Source organism: Oncorhynchus mykiss, chromosome 20 (assembly GCF_013265735.2).
Source record: "Oncorhynchus mykiss isolate Arlee chromosome 20, USDA_OmykA_1.1, whole genome shotgun sequence".
NCBI lineage: Eukaryota > Metazoa > Chordata > Actinopteri > Salmoniformes > Salmonidae > Oncorhynchus > Oncorhynchus mykiss.
This window is the reverse complement of record NC_048584.1, coordinates 10608204-10630945: the sequence shown is the minus strand read 5'-3', so window position 1 is coordinate 10630945 and position 22742 is coordinate 10608204. Positions and strand designations below refer to the sequence as shown.

Below are 22742 nucleotides of genomic sequence, written 5' to 3'. Positions count from 1 at the left end.
TGTTCCCCAACACGACACACAATTAAAGGCTAATGCTGTCTTCCACAACATGATACACACCAGGTGGAGGCAGGCTAATGGCTAACCTTTCAGTGGCTAGGCTAATGCTGAGAGGATCGCTAATGCTGCTGGGTAGAGTGATGGGTTAGGGAACGACCTATGAATAGAAACACTATATAAGTTTGACCTTTTCAGCTCTCTATAAGGCCTAGTAGTGGCCTATAGAAATAAGCTAATTGGAAATTCATGATTCTGTCATCAACAGTATAGGAACATGGACGTATAAGGATTATGTTTCATGAAACACATCAACAACACTGAATCTTGGGAGCTTCATTGATCCATTCATCCAATTGGACATCTGCTAATGAGGCTGTTATGATACCTTGGGTTTATTAACCAAACATCTAATCTCCACCTCCCTCTCCTCCCTAACATCCCCCCGCCTCTAACTCTCAATGGTAATGTAAAGTGTTTTGTATTTTGAAAATACAAATTACAGAATTTAGAAAATACAAAATACATTGGAGTGTAGTTCAGCCCAGTGTAATTCAAATAAAAAAATACTCAGAAGTAATTAAAATATGTATTTCAAATACACTACCGGTCAAAAGTTTTAGAACACCTACTCATTCAAGGGTTTTTCTTAATTTTTTTTACTATTTTATACATTGTAGAATAATAGTGAAAACATCAAATATGAAATAACACATATGGAATCATGTAGTAACCAAAAATTGTTAAACAAATCAAAATATACTATATATTTGAATAGCCACCCTTTGCCTTGATGTCAGCTTTGAACACTCTTGGCATTATCTCAACCTGCTTCATGAGGTAGTCACCTGGAATTCATTTCAAGTAACAGGTGTGCCTTCTTAAAAGTTAATTTGTGGAGTTTCTTTCCTTCTTAATGTGTTTGAGACAATAAGTTGTGTTGTGACAGGGTAGGGGGGTATACAGAATAATCATATTTGGTAAAAGATCAAGTCCATATTATGGCAAGAACAGCTCTAATAAGCAAAGAGAAATGACAGTCCATCATTACTTTAATTTTAAGACATGAAGGTCAGTCAATATGGAAAATGTCAAGAACTTTGAAAGTTTCTTCAAGTGCAGTCGCAAAAAACATCAAGCTCTATGATGAAACTGGCTCTCATGAGGACCGCCACAGGAATGGAAGACCCAGAGTTACCTCTGCTGCAGAGGATACGTTCATTAGAGTTACCAGCCTCAGAAATTGCAGCCCAAATGAATATTTCACAGAGTTCAAGTAACAGACACATCTCAACATCAACTGTTCAGAGGAGACTGTGTGAATCAGGCCTTCATGGTTGAATTGCTGCAAAGAAACCACTACTAAAGGACACCAATAATAAGAAGAGACTTGCTTGGGCCAAGAAACTTGTGCAATGGACATTAGACCAGTGGAAATTTGTTGTTTGGTCTGGTCCAAATAGGAGATTTTTGGTTCCAACTGCCATGTCTTTGTGAGACGTGGTGTGGGTGAACGGAGGATCTCTGCATGTGTATTTCCCACCATAAAGCATGGAGGAGTAGGTGTTATGGTGTGGGGGTGCTTGGCTGGTGACCAGGCACACTTAACCAGCATGGCTACCGCAGCATTCTGCAGCGATACACCATCCCATCTGGTTTGGGCTTAGTGGGGCTATCATTTGTTTTTCAACAGGACAATGACTCAAAACACACCTGCAGGCTGTGTAAGGGCTATTTTACCAAGGAGATTGATGGAGTGCTGCATCAGATGATCTGGCCTCCACAATCACCTGACCTAAACCAAATTGAGATGGTTTGGGATGAGTTGGACAGCAGAGTGAAGGAAAAGCAGCCAACAAGTGCTCAGCATGTGTGGGAACTCCTTCAAGACTGTTGGACAAGCATTCCAGGTGAAGCTTGTTGAGAGAATGCCAAGAGTGTGCAAAGCTGTCATCAAGGCAAAGGGTGGCTATTTGAAGAATCTCAACTATAAAATACATTTTGATTGTTTAACACTTTTTTGGTCCACATGTGTTATTTTGTAGTTTTGATGTCTTCACTATTATTCTACCATGTATAAAATAGTAAAAATAAAGAAAAACCCCTGAATGAGTAGGTGTACTAAAACTGTTGACCGGTAGTGTATATGTAATAAAAATACTGCCCATCTCTGCTCCTTCCCCCCCAGCGCCCGGAGGTCCTACCTTCACCATAGGGAAGTCAGTGTGGCTACTGTGGGGCATCGTGTTCAATAACTCAGTCCCCATTGAGAACCCTAAAGGCACAACCAGTAAGATCATGGTGTTGGTGTGGGCCTTCTTCGCTGTCATCTTCCTGGCCTCCTACACTGCCAACCTGGCTGCCTTCATGATCCAGGAGCAGTACATAGACACTGTGTCTGGACTGTCTGACAAGAAGGTAGGACAACTAATCAATCACCTGAGTCATCCATCAATCCATCCATCCTGATAACTGTCCTCTCTGGGCTCGTCCTGTCAACGATTCTCCCTGTCAGACCATAGCATTCACACACACACACACACACACACACACACACACACACACACACACACACACACACACACACACACACACACACACACACACACACACACACACACACACACACTCTCTCTCTCTTCGTAATTTGGCTCATTATTCCTCAGCGTAATCACAGAAGAGGAAAATGGCAAGCGACAAACTTCACTTCAGAGTATGAGAGCGAGAAACAAATAAACTGAGAATAGATACAGAGAGAGAGAGAAAGCCAGGGCCTCAGGGGATGTGTTGAGACAATATTATATTATTTTCAGACAGTGAACACACACACACAGGATCTTATTGTAGAGAGGTCCATCCATCTTCACAGGGATCTGAAGGTCAATACTAACAGCTTATAATGGAGAGTTTTTATTTACACTTTAATTGAGTTTCATGAGCGTCTGGGTTCTGTGTGGTTCTGTCAAAGGTTTCATCCATCCTGCACTCTGAATCCTCTCAACTCTGACCTGACTTGGCCAAACGGCCCTGAGTTGAAGTACTACACTCAAAAAAATGCTGCGTGAACAATCCATCGCTGGGTAAATAGATATTTTGGACCCAGCAGTTGGGGTACTTAGTTGGGTTATTGAGCTATGACGAGATTGGCAGTATGTCTGTTACATATATTTGAAATAGATATTCCAATTACTTCTGAGTATTGTATATTTTGTATTACACTGGGCTGAACAACACAATATAATTTGTAGCAAGATACTCTTGAAAGCTGTAATTTCTGTATTTCAAAATACTTTTTTTATAGCGGTTCACAATTTTGTGGGACCCTTTCACCCAACATTGGTATCAAATGTCTGATGGTGCTATGGTGTGATAATAGCATCTGCTAAATTAACTAAATATAAATGTATATGTAAAAATAAACAATTGGAAAGCATGCTGAGTTATTCTAATGAGCTTTCGGTCATTTAGAATTATCCAGAGTGCATGCAGCTAAGGTAGACAAACAACAATATATCACAGTCAAAGCAAGTAAGACGGTTCCACAACCACACAGGATATTGTTGCTGGCTACTTGCACATTTAGATTTGTATTTTAAAATACAAAATACATGGCTTTTAATTAAATGCAATGCTTGCAACAGTATTTTATATTTTTTAATTTTGATACATTGGTCTTTTGGTATTTTGTAATTGTAATTTGTAATTTATTCCCATCCCTGGCAATGACCCAGCAGGCCAGATCAGAAGACTGGAGGTGTGGCTAAGTAGGGGTGTGGATTTCAGATAGCTATATTTGGCCACCCATGAGTGTAAATGTCAGGTTTGTTTTGTCTGTGGTATTGTCATTGCATTACAATTTTGAGCTGATAGTTTTGTAGCTTTAAAGAGGTGTACATAACAGTATGAGTACATCAAGAACCTATGCATTTCCAAATATTGGAATTGGTACCCCTGTGTGAAAGTCTTTGAATGAAGATGTTATTCATTTTATATTAGGACAATAAAATGACAGTTGTAAGACTTTAAGACACAGCATGAAATGAAAATAAAAAATGACCCATGTTTGGGTAATTCAAAGGCATAGCCTATTGAGAGTGTGGCTTTCAGATAGTTATTTTAGGCCACCCGTGAGAGTAAATGTCATTCCTGTTCATCATGTTAAATTTGTACACTGCAAATTAAAATGTTGCTTAATGAATTACATTATATCAAAGTGGTACCCTTCCCAGCATTTAAGGCACTCATACACTTTGGAAGCCTTATTAAAATACAAAAGTGTCAGTACTCAACCTTAACATATATTGACAATACAACAGAACAGATGATCTGGGATGACATTTACACTCACGGGTGGCCGAAAATAACTTGCCTAAAGCCATGCCCCTACTAAGCCATGCTTCCAGTCTTCTGATCTGACCCGGTGGATCGTAGCCAGGGATGGGCATAAATTACAAACTACAAAATACAACTACAAAATATCCTAAAGACCAATGTATCAAAATAAAATATAAGATACTTTTTCAAAGTACTGTATTTAATTGAAATACATGTACTGTGCCCTCAGAAAGTATTCACACCCTTGACTTATTACACATTTTATTACTAAGTGGGATTAAAATGGATTTCATTGTCATTTTCTGTCAGCAGTCTACACAAAATACTCTAATGTCAAAGTGGAAGAAAAATTCTAGCATTTGTAAAACAAATCATGAAAACTAAAACACAAATATATTTTGATTAAATAAGTATTCAACCCCCTGAGTCAATACATGTTAGAAGCAAGCACACCCATAACATGATGCAGCCACCACTATGCTTGGAAATATGGAGAGTGGTACTCAATAATGTGTTGTATTGGATTTGCCCCAAACATAAAATGTTCTATTCAGGACAAAAAGTTAATTTCTTAGCCTTATTTTTTGCAGTATTACTTTAGTGCCTTGTTGCAAACAGGATTCATGTTTTGGAATACATTTATTCCGTACAGGCTTTGTTCTTTTCATTCTGTCAATTAGGATAGTATTGTGGAGTAACTACAACGTTGTTGATCCTTCCTCAGTTTTCTCCTATCACAGCCATTAAACTCTGTAACTGTTTTAAAGTCACCATTGGCCTGCAACTGCTAAAACACTAAAACCCATTGGCTGAACAAAGTTCTCAGTTGCCTGGACTCATTTAGCTAATCATGCAGTCTGTTGTCAATACCTGAAACCATTTCACATGGTAAAACACAATTTGCAGATCTCACTTAGACGTTTCAGCAAAACTCTAAACACATTCTCATTCTCAAAACACATTCTGCATTCTAATGGACATGTCATCCATGCTGGTTAACACAAGTGGCAACAATCAAATACAAATAGAGAACATATGTCATTGATTGAACACAACCACTCAATATAGATTTAACCTGTTTCAAATGATGCAACCAATATAAGCAAGTTCAGAGAGCAAACAGGTTGTTGAAGGTGGGAAGGAGAAAGTCTGAGAATGGATACTGTAGTACAGTGCATTGTAGGCTGTATACTGTACAATGGACAAATTGTATGGCCCTGAACATTGTGCTTACATTTTTCAATACACAAACCTGTTTTTACTTTGTCATTATGGGGTATTGTGTGTAGATTGATGAAGAAAAAAACGATTTAATCAATATCAGAATAAGGTTGTAATGTAACAAAATGTGGAAACGGTCAAGGGCTCCGAAATACCACATTGGAGTGTTGTTCAGACCAGTGTAATATAACATACAAAATATTCAGAAGTACACTATATGACCAAAAGTATGTGGACACCTGCTCGTCGAACATTCCAAAATCATGGGCATTAATATGGAGTTGGTCCCCCTTTGCTGCTGTAACAGCCTCCACTCCTCTGGAAGACTTTCTACTAGATGTTGAAACATTGCTGCGGGAACTTCCATTTAGCCACAAGCATTCGTGAGGTCGGCACTGATTTTGGGCGATTAGGCCTGGCTCGCAGTCGCCGTTCCAGTTCATCCCAAAGGTGTTAGATGGAGTTGAGGTCAGGGCTTTGTGCAGGCCAGTCAAGTTCGACAAACCATTTCTGTATGGACCTCGCTTTGGTAGTGAGTGTTGCAACCGAGGACAGATGTTTTTTTACGCACTATGCGCTTCAGCGGTCCTGTTCGGTGAGCTACGTGGTTCAGCCATTGTTGCTCCTAGATGTTTCTGCTTTTTTCAAAAGCAGCACTTACATTTGACCAGGGAAGCTCTAGCAGGGCAAAAAATTTGACAAACTGACTTGTTGGAAAGGTGGCATCCTATGACAGTAAGGCCATTCTACTGCCAATGTTTGTCTATGGAGATTTCATGGCTGTGTGCTTGATTTTATACTCCTGTCAACAACAGATGTGGCTCAAGTAGCCAAATCCACTAATTTGAAGGGGTGTCAACATACTTTTGTATATATAGTGTGATTAAAATATGTTTTTGAAATACGTGTAATATAATAATTCCCATCTCTTATTTATTTTTTAATTTTATAAAATGATTTATTACAAAAAGCACAAGGAGGGGGTAACATTAAAGTATTAGAACATGAAGGACAGACAATACAGCATCAAGACACTATCAAACATGTATCAGTCTTTCCGCAACAGAGCCATCCTTATGCGTGAGGGTGCGTGTGTATGATAGCGATATAAATTATATGTCATAGTTTCCTTTTTCATGATCACAATCTTGTGAGACCGGAACCCTCCAAGATCCCCCCACAGTTCCCCAATAGCTGTCGCTCAACCATTCGAGAACCCTCCCCCCCGGAAGAATAAAAATAAAAAATACAATTAATTCCAATCCCCACCCTCAAGAACCCCTCAATGCACCAACAACCAAAATAATGAACTAATGAGAAAAAAGGAAAAGACAGATGAAAACAGCAAACAACAATGCAAAAAAAAATTACAAATACATAAAAAACTAAAAAAACAAAGGACATCAAGGACAACTGAAATCATAACAGCAATGCCAACTGTATATGTTTGTGTGCATGTCTGGCACTATTACATGTATGTGTGTGTTCATGTATGCGTTTATTTGAATTAGAGTCTGTGTATATATCTACAAACACCTGCACGGCATCAGCCTCAGGCAAACTGGCTTTAGTTGTAAAAACACTGCCACTTAGTGTCATTCAAATGTACTTTTATTATGTTTTATTTGGACTTGATTTCCTTTCTCTTTATCATTCTCTCTCTCACACAGCAACTCCACTCCCACTTGACCCTATTCCACATACCAACCCTCAGCTTCCCTCAGCCCATCCCATCTATCTCTGCTGGCCACCCACTTCGTGTTTCTACGCAACACATATCTTTCAACTATGCTATGATGTTTAACGTACAATTTCAATCTATCTAATAAAATAGAAACTACAAATTGTGTGTTGAAGATAAATACTTTTACTAAGTATTAGTAATTGACTGACCCAGTCTCTCGAGATCTCCCAACAGTGCTATTTCTAGGGTTAATTTTAGATCAATGCTATGCATTTTCAGCCATTCCTGAACCTGAAACCAGCAACAGGCTACCTGAGAGCAATACCAAAATAAATTGTCTATTGATTCTGTATCCTCACAACAAAATCTGCAGAGCTTCGATGATTTTATGCCCCAAATATTCAACATTTTGTTGGTGGCAAGAATTCTATATAATCATTTTAGGTGAAAAGCACGAAGTCTTGAGTCTTGCGTTGTTTTATATATCAACTCATGCACCCTGTACCATGGAATTGGTACATCAAAAATCTCTTCCCAACTAATTTGAAATCTGTCTGGCACAGTTGTCAACATCCTGGTCCTCAAATGAAACTTGTATACTTTCCTATTTATGCTATTTATGCTATTTATTCCTCTGTCAGTTTTGATCCTTAATATTGGGCAGACAGACCAGTTCCCTACCTCCTCCCGCTGCCACTCGCCTCCTCCATTTTTGGGGCAATACTGTTATCAATTGGTTGTACTCTTGGATTGAGCAGACCTTTCCATACAATTCTGATAACTCCATGAAGGACATAACTCTACCATTCCAATTTACAATATCATTTAAGAACAAAATAACCTTCTCAAACATCTTTCCCATAAATACAGGTATCTTATCAACCAGCACATTTGAGTTCAGCCATAATATTTATTGTGATATTTGTTTGAGCCATCTCTGATTTTAGCTAAATACTGCAGCATCAACAACCCAACCTGGCTCTGGCAATGTGTTCTTAAATGACCCAACTGCTGGGTCAAAATAACCCAACATGTGTTCTGTCCTATATTTACCCAAATTGAGTTGTTTTTAAAGTAGCGTTTTTTTTTAGAGTGTGGTAGACTGAACTCAATCAATCAATCAAATGTATTTATAAAGTCCTTTTTAAATCAGCCGATGTCACAAAGTGCTTATACAGAAACCCAGCCTTAAACCCCAAACAGCAAGCAATACAGATGTAGAAGCACGGTGGCTAGGAAAAACTCCCTAGAAAGGCAGGAACCTAGGAAGAAACCTAGAGAGGAACCAGGCTCTGAGGGGTGGCCAGTCCTCTTCTGGCTATGCCGGGTGGAGATTATAACAGTACATGGCCAAGATGTTCAAATGTTCATAGATGACCAGCAGGGTCAAATAATGATAATCATAGTGGTTGTAGAGTGTGCAACAGGTCAGCACCTCAGGAGTAAATGTCAGTTGGCTTTTCATAGCCGATCATTCAGAGTTAGAGACAGCAGGTGCGGTAGAGAGAGAGAGTCGAAAACAGCAGGTCCGGGCTAACAGCAGGTCCGGGCAATCTATGGCTATTGAATTGACTCAAAAATAATGGCCTTGAATTATATCAAATCTACACAAATTGAAAAGGGTAGAATGACATTCAATCAAATTAAATTGAATTGAGTGGAAGTGCATTTATTTGAATCAGTTTGAAATTAATAGGACGGCTCTGAATTAGATCTCATTGAACTGAATCTCCTCTCCTCATCACTTCCTACAGTTCCAGAAGCCTCAGGAGCACTACCCTCCATTCCGTTTTGGTACGGTCCCTAACGGCAGTACAGAGAGGAACATCAGAAGTAACTACCCTGACATGCACGCACACATGGTCAAATACAACCAGAAAGGAGTGGAGGATGCCCTCAACAGCCTCAAGACAGGGTAAGAAAAATGCACTGAACTCTCCTCCAGCTCTCAACTCTAACCCTCATCCCAATGACCTCAAAATAAATTACAGTCCATTAACCCAAAAATTGGATTTAGTCCCATTTACTGGAAGGAGTTCTATTTGGCTCCCTGTGCATCTACTTTATAACTCATTCCTAATATAATCTGGAGATTTATTACATCACTGTCTGTCTATTTTTTGTGTTATTCAATAGGAAGCTGGACGCATTCATCTATGATGCTGCGGTGTTGAACTACATGGCAGGGAAGGATGAGGGCTGTAAGCTTGTGACTATCGGCTCTGGGAAAGTGTTTGCCACGACAGGCTATGGTATAGCCCTGCAGAAAGATTCCAGATGGAAACGACCCATTGACCTGGCCTTGCTGCAGTTCCTGGGAGACGGTGCACGCACGCACGCACACGCACACAGCCCGTAGAGCTGGCACTTCTCCATTTGTTGATGACAGTGTGTGCAGCAGCACCAGGGGTGAAGCTTAGAGAGAGAGTTAATATCCTTCCTCACAGTAAGGAGGTGTGAGGATGATAACCATTATGGGCACACACACTCATACAGTAGGAGTTAATATCCGCTATCACAGTAGGATCGTAGGAACCACAGGGAGGTGTTAGAGATATCATGAGTGCAGTGTTGGGAATACAAACTATACAACACACACACACACATACAGACACAGAAAAGGTTTCTTATATAGGTATAACAGGAGCCATCTGTGGTCATACTGATACGGTAGAATTATGGAAGTCGTCTCTTGTTCACTGCTAACCCCAATTTGTAAGTCATAAATAATGCATTCCTCAATAGACTACCCTTATTTGAAAGAAAGCTAAAGCAGCTGAATCTGACTAGTTATTCACTTGTGAGTCCAGTCCCTCCTCAAGGGGATTATGACCATGGCCCTCTTCTCTCCTCTCTCCCAGGTGACACCCAGCGCTTGGAGACGGTCTGGCTGTCAGGCATCTGTCAGAATGAGAAGAACGAGGTGATGAGTAGTAAGCTGGACATAGATAACATGGCCGGGGTCTTCTACATGCTACTGGTGGCCATGGGGCTCAGTCTCTTGGTGTTTGCCTGGGAACATCTACTCTACTGGAAACTACGCAAGAAACTAGACAAGTCTCCTCGCATGGACTTCCTGCTCGCTATCAGCAGGGTGAGAGAGGTTTAGAAAGAGAGAGGATGTGTGGCCAATGTATGAAGCCTGATATGAGCTCTTAGTACTGTTTACACCGCCTATCATTTCAATGACTACATTATCATCTGCCAGCTATAGTTATAATGAGCACGAACCACAGTTACAATTCCAGCTCAAGATTAGTGTTAATCAACAACCAATCTATGTAAATAAAGCGTGGTTGTTGTCGAGAGGAGAGGCAGGAGCAAGGAAGGAATAACATTACCAGCCAAAAATCTATAGACCCAACTCCAACACCACTCTTACAGTGTGTGTGTGTGTACGTCCTGTTCTAGCAGAGTGTAATGGCAGAGTTGTGCCTGTATCAGGGCTTATCAGATTTGCAGCTAAATGACTATCTGATAATTAATCCCTACGGGGGCCCCTGAGGGCCAAATTAATTTGGGCTTTGTCAGTTTTTCAGTCGACTGTGAACAGGGCAGTCAGGAGACTCGGCTCTCTGTTTGCTGATGCAGTATGAGTCTATTTGCTCAGAAAGTGTGTTCAGTGTGTGTGTGTGTTCATTGTGTGTGTGTGTGTGTTTGTTTAGCTATAGGCAGTGTTGTAATACTCAAGACAGGTCTCGATCTCGAGTCCGGTATCGAGACCACATTGAGTGTCGGTCATTCCATTCAGCCAGGCCAAATATTCTTCAAACATGAATACAGCATCATAACAGCCTTCATATCTATTATAGACATGTTTGCGCAGTGGCAAACCTATAGGCCTTCAGTGTCTGACAGGTTTGTGATTCTGAATGGACATCAACTGTAATAACAGCGCACTCATGTAGGGGAGTGCACTTTTTGTAGAACACAAAGTAGTGGAGGCTATACGCAGATATAAACCATACACCTACTTTTCTTTCAGTGGGCATTGCATATACTCACTTATTAATCCCTACTGATGCGTGTCAAAGTATGCGACTTATCAATGATGTGGTACAATAGAGAAATTGTGCACAAAAGAAGCCTCCACAATTGCAAAGCATGTGAAATATATTCACATGTGCGCCGCGCAAACAGCCTAGTTTCAGCAGAATATCATCTGCAGGTAGCAAGAGTGTGCAGCTCTCAACTTTTTTTGGCATGGAGCAGCTCAGAGAAGAATGACATTGGTAGCCGGTAAATGCTGACTAATGCAACAATGGGTATGCAAACCAGCTAATGAAAAGGTTTAGTCTGAAGTGTTGATTGGTAGGCTATTTGTCAGTGGTGGAAAAAGCACCCAATTGACATACTTGAGTAAAAGTAAAAGAGGAACATACCTTAATAGAAAATGACTCAAATTAAAGTGAAAGTCACCCAGTAAAATCCTACTTGAGTAAAAGCCTAAAAGTATTTAGTTTTAAATATACTTAAGTTTCAAAAGTACATGTCATTGCTAAAATAATTATACTTAAGAATCACAAGTAAAAGTATAAATCACTTCAAATTCCTTCTATAAAGCAAACCAGGCACATTTTCATGTTTCTTTAAATTATGGATAGCCAGGGGGCACGCTCCAACACTCAGACATCAATTACAAATGAAGCACGTGTAGGGATGACCAGCGACGTTCTCTTGATATGTGTGTGAATTAGACCATTTTCTTTTAGGAATGTAGTGAAGTAAAAGTTGTCAAAAATATAAATAGCAAAGTAAAGATACTCCAAAAAATGACTTAAGTAATACTTTAGAGTATTTTTACTTAAGTACTTTACACCACTGCTATTTGTGATGCGCAATTGTCATCATGCGCTGTTTGCATCAGGGGCGTAGACATGGATGGATCTAGGTGGACAGAGGCCCACCTACTGGGGAGCCAGGCTATGACTGGCCTACCTAATTAGACTGATGTGGTTTAAGCATTGTTGTGGACAATATTTGTAAACATTTTTTATTTAAAATAAGTGTGATTGAGAGTGAGAACCGGAAAAATCTATAGGAAAACTTTTACAAAAACTAGATATTTCACACCAGGGTGCCTTTACTTCGCTGGGTGGGCCGTTTGGGAACTTTTGGCAAAATGTTATTACACCCACTTCTCCAGGCACCATTACGTAGGGCCGATGGAAAGACAGCAGTCACATGCAGCATGTGGATAAAGGATAAGCAGTCCATAAACTCAGGCAAAATAAGCCAGTAGGTCCCAATCATAACATTACAAAACACAACCATTAAGCAATTCCCAATCGAAAGGTACAACTACTCCTTCCCATTGCAAAAAAAATATCACGTTTAGCACACAAAGTAACCGGTGACCTAAACTATTCAGATATGAAACAAACAGACAATCATAATATCAGTAAAAAAGTTACAATTCCCAGTTTATGCTACAAAACCAACTTTATAAGAGGTTTAAAAGATCTATTTGACTCAATGTTCCATGATGTACACTAAGACATTGTTGTCAGAATAGATGGATGCAGTTCAGTGCATGATTAATATAATTCACCAATACATTTCCTGGTCGTCCCAAAATGTTGCTATCATGTTGTAAATCACAGCTGGCCACAGCTGGTACATTGTTTGCTGGCTCCATTCGGAATGCGCTGTTTCAGTTTCAATTACCTAATATTCTGGACAAAAACTGATGACATTAAGTACTTTAAAACCTCTTTGGGCTGAGATCCCGCTAACGTGATCGATATGACAACAGCCAGTGAAAGTGCAGGGCGCCAAATTCAAAACAACAGAAATCCCATAATTAAAATTCCTCAAACATACAAGTATTTTACACCATTTTAAAGATACACTTCTTGTTAATCCCACAACAGTGTCCGATTTCAAAAAGGCTTTAGATCGAAAGCAAACCCAAAAATGATGCTAGGTCAGAGCCAAGTCACAGAAAAACACAGCCATTTTTCCAGCCAAAGAGAGGAGTCACAAAAAGCAGAAATATAGATACAATTAATCACTAACCTTTGATGATCTTCATCAGATGACACTCATAGAACTTCATGTTACACAATACATGTATTTTTTTGTTCGATAAAGTTCATATTTATATAAAAAAAATCTCAATTTACTTTGGCGCGTTACATTTAGTAGTTGCAAAACATCAGGTGATTTTGCAGAGCCACATCAATTTACAGAAATACTCCTAATAAACATTGATAAAAGATACAACTATTATGCACGGAATAATAGATACACTTCTCCTTAATGCAACCGCTGTGTCCGATGTCAAAAAAACTTTAAGGACAAAGCACACCATGCTATAATCTGAGTACGGAGCTCAGAGACCAAAACAACCCAGACAGATATCCGCCATGTTACATGCTAAATATTCCCTTACCTTTGATGATCTTCATCAGAATGCACTCCCAGGAATCCCAGGTCCACAATAAATGCTTGATTTGTTCGATAATGTCCGTTATTTATGTTCAATTAGCTACTTTTGTTAGCGCGTTTGGTATACATATCCAAACGCTGGTTCTGGTCAGCGTTACATCGGACAAAAACGTATAGTTATATTACAGGTCGAAGAAACATTTCAAACTAAGTACAGAATCAATCATTAGAAGTTTTTATCATTGATCTTCATTAAAGTTCCAACCGGAGCATTCCTTTGTGTCTTCAGGAGCCATGGAACGCAGGTCGCTATCATGTGAAATGCGTGTGACCATAAAATGGCTGACTGCCAGACACCTGATTCATTCTTCTGTCATTCAGTCCCACAACACAGTAGAAGCCTCATTCAAATTTCTATAGACAGTTGACATCTAATGGAAGCCCTAGGACGTGCAACATCATTAATATCTCAAGGGGATTTTAATGGGAACTGTGTTGAATACATACCAACCTCAGATTTCTCACTTCCTGTTTTGATTTCTCCTCAGGTTTTTGCCTGCCATATGAGTTCTGTTATACTCACAGACATCATTCAAACAGTTTGAGAAACTTCAGAGTGTTTTCTTTCCAATACTAATAATAATATGCATATATTAGCAACTTAGACTGAGGAGCAGGCCGTTTACTTTGGGCACCTTATTAATCCAAGCTACTCAGTACTGCCCCCCAACCATAATACGTTTTTAAGCTTCAGCTAACCTAGAAGCCCTGTAGAGAGAAGACTAGGCTCAATAGTTACACCTCACATATAGTAAGAAAGTAATTTCATTCAACAAATTTTGCCAGTTTACAGAAGTTATGAATTCCTTTTACATTCCCCTGATTACACAGAACATCCCTATAGCCAGTGTTGTGTTCGAGACCAACTAAAGCGAGACCGATTCAAGACCAAGACCGGAACAAATTGAGACCAAATCAAGACCGAGACGAAAAAAAACGTCAAATTCAAGACCATGATTGTAATTTTGTCAAATCACCACCATAATAAGAGTTCTAAATGTTCAGTATTTCAGTGTTCATATTTCAGAATAACATATGGATTCTTTAGAATTTCAAAATAGTGCAAAAAATATTACTAACCCAAACACAGTTAGGAACAATGGGCCTTCTACACTTTCAGAGAAAGCTAAAATAATGATTACAATAGTATAATAATAATGATAATTATATTATTATTTTCAATGCTGTTCTGATTTAATCTCTTCCGTTTTGTTGGAAAGGAAAGCGTTAACACTGAAGAGAAAATAATATCCAATCAGGATTTTTCTTTGCTGGTTTCTGGGAGATACATCTTGCTAGGTAAGTCAGCCATTGGCTAGGCCAACAGAATCTAGATGAAGGCATCTGCCAAAAAAACAGTATTAGGGCAAAACTTTGGAGTGACAGTGGAATCAAACGATCACATTTTGACTTAATGGGTTTTTACAAAACGCATGGAAGCCTTTGCCTTCTTGAAGGCCAACAGGTCACTAGCGCAATAGCGAGCAGAAGTTTTCCCACAGTTTAGCTAGCTAGCTTTTGTTGTCAACTACTTTTTAGTGGCTGAAGCGGGTGTTATGAAAGAGGATATTGTTGCTATTTCTTTAGCTTATCACTTTTCAAGAATACATTTAAACAAGAAGTTAAGTTTCAAATGATCATCATCCGGTGAGTGTTTTTTAGTTTTTATAACACTTGCTGTTGTTAGCCATCTCTTTGAAAATAACTTATGTTTGTGAAAAACACATTTTAAGTGGAACTAACAGCATTTTAGCAATACTAAATTTGATAAAAAATCTGTTCATGTACACCCCCCAAGAAGAAAATGGTCATTTTCACGTTTTCATAAATTCTTAGAATGTTTGGGAATTATTTATAGTAAGGAACATGTGAAAATTCTATAGCAATATAGAGTGAGAACGTGGCATTTGGACAAACCTCTAGTGACTCCCCATCCCACATGCGGGAGCGTAATCATCGACTGACACTAATTAGCATAACGCAACGGACATAAATATTCCTATTCATGAAAATCACAAATGAAATATATTGAGACACAGCTTAGCCTTTTGTTAATCACCCTGTCATCTCAGATTTTCAAAATATGCTTTACAGCCAAAGCTAGACAAGCATTTGTGTAAGTTTATCGATAGCCTAGCATAGCAGACAGTCCAGCTAGCAGTAGGTAACTTGGTCACGGAAATCAGAAAAGCAATCAAATTAAATCGTTCACCTTTGATGTTTTCGGATGTTTTCACTCACAAGACTCCCAGTTAGATAGCAAATGTTCCTTTTTTCCCAAAATATTATTTTTGTAGGCGAAATAGCTCCGTTTGTTCTTCACGTTTGGCTGAGAAATCGCCCGGAAATTGCAGTCACAAAAACGCTGAAAAATATTCCAAATTAGCTCCATAATATCGACAGAAACATGGCAAACGTTGTTTATAATCAATCCTCAAGGTGTTTTTCAAATATCTATTCGATAATATATCCACCGGGACAATTCGTTTTTCAGGAGGACCGATTGGAATAATGGCTACCTCTGTATTTTACGCAAGAGTCACTCTGGGAGCCATCAGGTGACCACTTGCGCAATGTAGCCGCTTATGGGTATTCTTCAACATAAATGCGTAAAACTACTCACAATGCTGCAGACACCTTGGGGAATACGGAGAAAGAGTAATCTGGTTGATAGCCCATTCACTGCTCAATAGGGATGCATTGGAATGCAGCGCTTTCAAAACATGAGGCACTTCCAGATTGGATTTTTCTTAGGCTTTCGCCTGCAACATCAGTTCTGTTATACTCACAGACAATATTTTTACAGTTCTGGAAACTTTAGAATGTTTTCTATCCTAAGCTGTCAATTATATACATATTCTAGCATCTTGTCCTGACAAAATATCCTGTTTACTACGGGAACGTTATTTTTCCAAAAATGAAAATACTGCCCCCTAGTCACAAAAGGCTTTAGACACTGCAGGAAATAAAACTGTTTTGTCCAGGACCGGAGTCTACAGAGACTGGTGAGCTATAGCCAATCAGATCTACTGTAGGCCTTTAAACAAACAAGCCATTTGCCACACGGCCCTGCCATCATTCACTTTGAACTGGACTGTGTGTTTACAGGCAGTTGCAACAGCACAACTTTAGATAATTAGAACACATTCGACAAAAGCCACAAAATACACCTGAAAGGATTTCTGCAAATGTGTTAACACCATGGGAGTCCTCTTACATTTGGGAACTTTGCAGTACTATTGATCAAACAACCATGAACATTTAGGCTCTCTCTCCCGCAGTTACGCACTTCAAGAAGTTAAAAAACTAATGCTGGCCAGAGCAAGATGAGCTAATATCTAACGAAGGAACATTAGATAAACCCTCTCAAACGTTTTCAGCGGGTAGGCTCTAAAAATTGTACTGGTGAACCATGGGGAATTGTAGCCTCCTCGTCCTTCTGCAGCTTGCCTGCCAATGCATGCTTGTCCCAACCAAGCACCCAAGCTGACTGTTTAAATTTGCCTAGCTTGCTAGCTAGCTACTTCCAGACACAAATTAGAGAACACCTCACTCTGACAATTTTACTCGCTGTAGCAGAGCTGGTTAGGCTGTTTACATGTTATCTAGTGCATTCTTGACTAACTATTACTTTTTTGTCTACATTTATTGACACCGGTCATATTCAGCAGGTGTTGCGCATTTATAAATTCATCAGTTGTTCTGTGCTCTGGCAAACTCAAACGAGAGTGCTCCGAAAAAAGATAGGAGGGGAAGAAGTCAGTCACTCACCCACTCCTCCAATGGCATGACATGACATCCTCCTAGCAGCTTGATAGCTAGCTAGATAATGTTAGAATCTGTGTTTTTAGCTTGCTACATAAATAGATACCCTAACCTATTAGCAACATTATGACTGATCATTGCGATGTGATCATTGCAATCATTGCCCTTGCTAGTTTGATCGTATTGACATTTCCAGCCTTAGTTACATTCATTTTTTTATTTTACCTTTATTTAACCAGGTAGGCTAGTTGAGAACAAGTTCTCGTTTACAACTGCGACCTGGCCAAGATAAAGCACAGCAGTTCGACATATACAACAACACAGAGTTACACATGGAGTAAAACAAACATACAGTCAATAATACAGTACAAAAACAAGTCTATATACAATGTGAGCAAATGAGGTAAGATAAGGGAGGTAAAGGCAATAAAAAGGCCACAGTGGCGAAGTAATTACAATATAGCAATTAAACACTGGAATGGTAGATGTGCAGAAGATGAATGTTTCATGTTTTAAGTGTAATAGATCATCATTTTTTCACTTCTACCCCCCCATTCCTCTCTTCCTTCCTCTACTTTCCCTCCCTCTATCTAACCTCCTCTATCCCTTTCTCCCTCTCTCTTCCATCTCCCAGGGAATCTACAGTTGCTTCAACGGGGTGGAGGAACCAGACCACCCTAACCTGGCAAACTCAGATCTGACAACTAACTACGCCCAGGCTAACATGCTTAAGATGTTACGCACCGCTAAAGACCTGGTCAACTCTGCCCAGGTCGAGACCTCACTGGACCATGCCACCAAGACCATAGAACACTGGGGTCGCCATGGCGGCAATCTGCCAGTCCACATTCCGCAGCAGGTCACCACGGAAATGGTTCCAGGAGGGTTTTCTCATGTCACAGAGAACACACACACACACCTGTCCCCCGAGCACCCCCTCATCCCGCAATACTGCACGCTGGGTGTAGTGACTTCTCTGAACAGGCAGAAGGGGCTGGCGAGACCCACGCCCCTACGATACACGCTCCCGGCTCGCACTTCCTCCCTCTACGACAGACCACTTTCTGTTTCTAGTCTCAGTAGCCCTCACCTTGACCTGGCTGGAGTGGACCCCCTCTCTTCCTACTCTCAACCCTCCACAGGTAGGCTGTATGTGGAGCCCCAGCACATCTCCCACCCCCGCTCTCCTTTCATCCCCTATAGTGAGCTTCAGCTGCCAGACATCTACCCCTTCTCTCACCACCCCTCTGCCATCTCCCATCCATCCCACACAGAACCCTCCAGGAAGAATAGGAGGAGCAAGAGCCTCCTCTCAGGGGAATCAGGAGGAGGAGAGTGGAGGAGGCGCAGGGCGGAGAAGACGGTGTGTCTGGGTGAACTCCGGGCCAACCACCTCCAGGAGAACAACGTCTCGCCCCAGATGCCCGACTCCCTGTACCCAGGAACGATGCTCTGTCCTGGGGTAGAAGGCTGCGTTGGCTCCTGGCCTCTTCCCTTGGAGGAGCTGGTTCTGGCAGGCAGACCAAGGCTCCACCGACGGCCATCTTTCCTCCGAGCCACCTGGGGGAGTGAGCGGATTCTCCAGCCGGACGAAACTCTGCCTACATCCCTTGATTGCCAATCACATTCTGCTTTACCAGACCTGTTCCCCTGCGTCATGGCCGACCAAGAAACTCCCACTAAACTCTACAACCCCGCCCCCCTCCGGAACAACCTATGCTACCCTGCCACCTCAACTCGCCAGCATGCGTATCTCCATATAAGGCAGGACCAGAGGAAAGGGAACGGACGTAAGAAGCTGCGGTACTCAAACTCCACCCACCTGCCCACCTACAGGGAGGCCATGCTGGGGGGTCAGGGAGGCGGAGGGGGGGTAGGCCTTGGGGGGGTCCGGAGAGCCACCAACCTGCTCAGCAGACAGTACTCCCACTATCTAACCTCCTACCCTGGGCTGCCTCTCTACCATGGTCCCCTGGACCTCCAGGCCCATTCCCAGGCATCCAGCAACCACGCCAGCCCCAGCCCCGGTACATACCCTAGTCCCAGCCCAGTATGCCAGCTCTTGCCCTGTGGTGGCTTTCGAGGCCAGAGGGGGTTGCTGTACCAGGACAGTCTGTATGGAGCCTATGGGGCCAATGGAGCCTACCAAGAGGACCAGGATCCTGGCTTAGAGCCCCAGAGAGGAGATACATCAGTAGGTTTGAGGTCTGAGGACAGATCCTGTGTGACCCAGCCCTGGGGACGCGTGTCTAGTCTGGAGTCAGAGGTCTGAGAGACACAGACAAACACTGCAGACTTTACATACTGGAATTTATACAACAGAATATACCGTTTGACTTCCACCTTTAAGATTTGTGATCCACAGTGACCGTTTCAGAGGGAGGTGGGATATGTCTCATACACAGAAACATGTGCACAAAGGATTTGTACAGTAAAGGTGGTAAGCTGAGGGGTAGGTAGGTTGGACAGTTGAACTTCCTTATTCCTTATTGAACAGACAAAGTAGAGTGTTTGACTAAATGTTAATTGGCCATTTTGGAAAAAGCATGAAATTGAAAGGATGTGTAGTGGAGGTGACTGTACTGCAGCTAGCTCAGCCTAGCACAGTGATGCCCCTTTTTCTTCAAATGTTACACTCTTAGAAAAAAGGTGCTATCTAGACCCTAAAATGGTTCTTCGGCTGTCCCTATAGGAGAACCCTTTGAAGCACCCTTGGCTTTTTGATGGAATGTTGAATTTACTTGCTGCTTTGAAACATTATATTCCTGTGTTCTGTGCATTGTATTACGTGGCCACGATGTACAGAGTCAGTAGTGTTGCTGTGTGGGACAGATGCTCTCAAAGATAGCCCAGAGAGCTGTGTGTGTATTCTGTGTGTGTGTATGTGTGCTGTGTGTGCTCTGTGTGTTGTCAGCCCTTGCCGGGTTATTTCCTTCTCCACTGAGCCGAGCGAAAGGGGAACATGTCTTCAGCTCTCCATATAAGCAAATAACCTCCCACAACCATACACACTAACAAGATCACAGTTACCTGTATCTATTGACTTCTATGTACAAGGCCATGACAACCCAGCACTTTCTACAAGTAGGAGTACAGTTAAAGAATCTGGAGAAGAATTGCAATGAAAAGGTTTCCGTTGTAGATATGAACACACTGTATATTGGTAAGGAATACGGAAAGCTAAGGGCTGGACACAATCCCTATCGCGGAAGTATTGAGAAAGATCGGCATTAAAAGGCAAAGATAATTTCCGATTGAGCCGACATGCAGGGTTTACTGTAAGTGCAGTCTCTGCAAATGTGGGAACATTGCCTATAATGAGCTATAACGCGGATCTTCCGTGATACTGTGGGGATACGGGTTGAATCCTGCCCTTAGTGTGTGTATCTACAGTGCAATAAAAACGTTTCAGCTGTAGAAGTGATCTGAGAAGCTATATAATCCTGGATGTTGATCTGCGGTCAGTTTTGTGTTCCCACCCTGATGGTTAAGGTAAGGTTTTAGGGAAGGTAGGCTGATACTAGATATGTGCCTTCTCTGAGCACATCACACTGGATGGATGATACATCCACAGCAGCACACAATCTAATAGGGCTTCTCATCAGATTTACAGTGCATTCGGAATGTATTAAAACCCCTTGACCTCTTCCACATTGTTTTTACATTACAGCCTTATTCTAAAATGGATTAAATTGTTTTTCCCCCCCTCGTCAATCTACACACAATACCCCATAATGAAAAAGCAAAAACAGGTTTTTATTCATTTTTGCAAAACTGAAATATCACATTTACATAAGTAATCAGACCCTTTACTCAGTACTTTCTTGAAGCACCTTTGGCAGCGGTTACAGCCTAGAATCTTCTTGGGTATAATGCTACAAGCTTGGCATACCTGTATTTAGGGAGTTTCTTCCATTCTTCTCTGCAGATCCTCTCAAGCTCTGTCAGGTTGGATGGGGAGCGTCGCTGCACAGCTATTTTCTGGTCTCTCCATAGAGAGGAACTCTGGAGCTCTGTCAGAGTGACAATTGGGTTCTTTGTCACCTCCCTGCCCTGTCACCAAGGCCCTTCTTCCCCGATTGCTCACTTTGTCCGGGCAGCCAGCTCTAGGAGGATTCTTGGTGGTTCCAAACGTCTTCCATTTCAGAATGATGGAGGCCACTGTGTTCTTTGGGACCTTCAGTGCTGCAGAAATATTTTGGTTTCCTTCCCCAGATCTGTGCCTCGACACTATCCTGTCTCGGAGCTCTACGGAAAATTCCTTCGACCTCGTGGCTTGGTTTTTGCACCAACATGCACTGTCAACTGTGGGACCTTATATAAACAGGTGTGTGCCTTTCCAAATAATGTCCAATCAATTGAATTTACCACAGGTGGACTTCAATCAAGTTTTGAAACATCTCAAGGATGATCAATGGAAACAGGATGTACCTGAGCTCAATTTCGAGTCTCATAGCAAAGAGTCTGAATACTTACGTAAGTAAGGTATTGATGTTTTTTTTATTTTATAAATTGTAAAAAATGTGCATGAACCTGTTTTAGATTTGTCATTATGGGGTATTGTGTGTAGATTGATGAGGGAAACAAAAGATTTAATACATTTCATAATAAGGCTGTAATGTAACGAAATGTGGAAAAAGTCAAGGGGTCTGAATACTTTCAGATTGCACTGTATATGTATTCTATATTTAGATATAGATAATATATACTGTAGATATATCATGCTGTTTGTTGTTTTAGTGTTATATTAATGTATTTATATATATATATATATATAGTTTCTAATAACCAATAACTATTCAGGCATATCTTTCAGGACTTTTATAATGGCAGAACTGACTGACTTGGTGAGGCATTTACTTTGATTGATATTCTTTCTCTCTCCATCTTTTTCCCAGTCCCTTCCCAGTCCCTTCCTTTTCCCCTCTCTCTTTCTCTATTTTTCTCTCTTCTGCTCTCTCTCTCCTCTCTCTGTGTAATGATGGCAGAACTTACTATTTCTCCCCTCCCTCCTCTCACTGTAAATTATAGCTAAAGGAGGTCATTGAAAGCTATTCTAGTATCTGTATTACCTGATTTTTCCACATTGTAATTAATCACTAAGAACAATTAAAGGTATTTTGGACGGACGTGCCTGTGAGTCTCTCTTTTGATCTCTCTGTGTGACTCTATTGCTCTGTCCCATGTTTCTCTCTTTTGACCACTGTCTGCCTCTGTGCCTGTCGCTCTATCTCTCTTTATCTCTGACTGCCGGCTTCATTCTCTGTCATCTGTTTCTGTCTTATTATCA

At 40.9% G+C, this 22742-nt stretch overlaps 1 protein-coding gene across 1 annotated transcript in view; it reads left to right on the top strand.

The window, feature by feature from the left end:
- The window catches only part of LOC110498936 (glutamate receptor ionotropic, NMDA 2C), a 59126-nt gene extending 37927 nt beyond the window's left edge, over window positions 1-21199 (top strand). Inside the window, exons 10-14 of the mRNA XM_036955535.1 lie at window positions 2186-2415; window positions 8992-9152; window positions 9374-9561; window positions 10099-10331; window positions 18087-21199. Coding sequence (XP_036811430.1) covers window positions 2186-2415; window positions 8992-9152; window positions 9374-9561; window positions 10099-10331; window positions 18087-19724 — 2450 coding nt within the window. The 3' untranslated portion in view covers window positions 19725-21199. The remainder of the gene's footprint in view (window positions 1-2185; window positions 2416-8991; window positions 9153-9373; window positions 9562-10098; window positions 10332-18086) is intronic.
- The last annotated feature ends 1543 nt before the right edge of the window (window positions 21200-22742 follow it).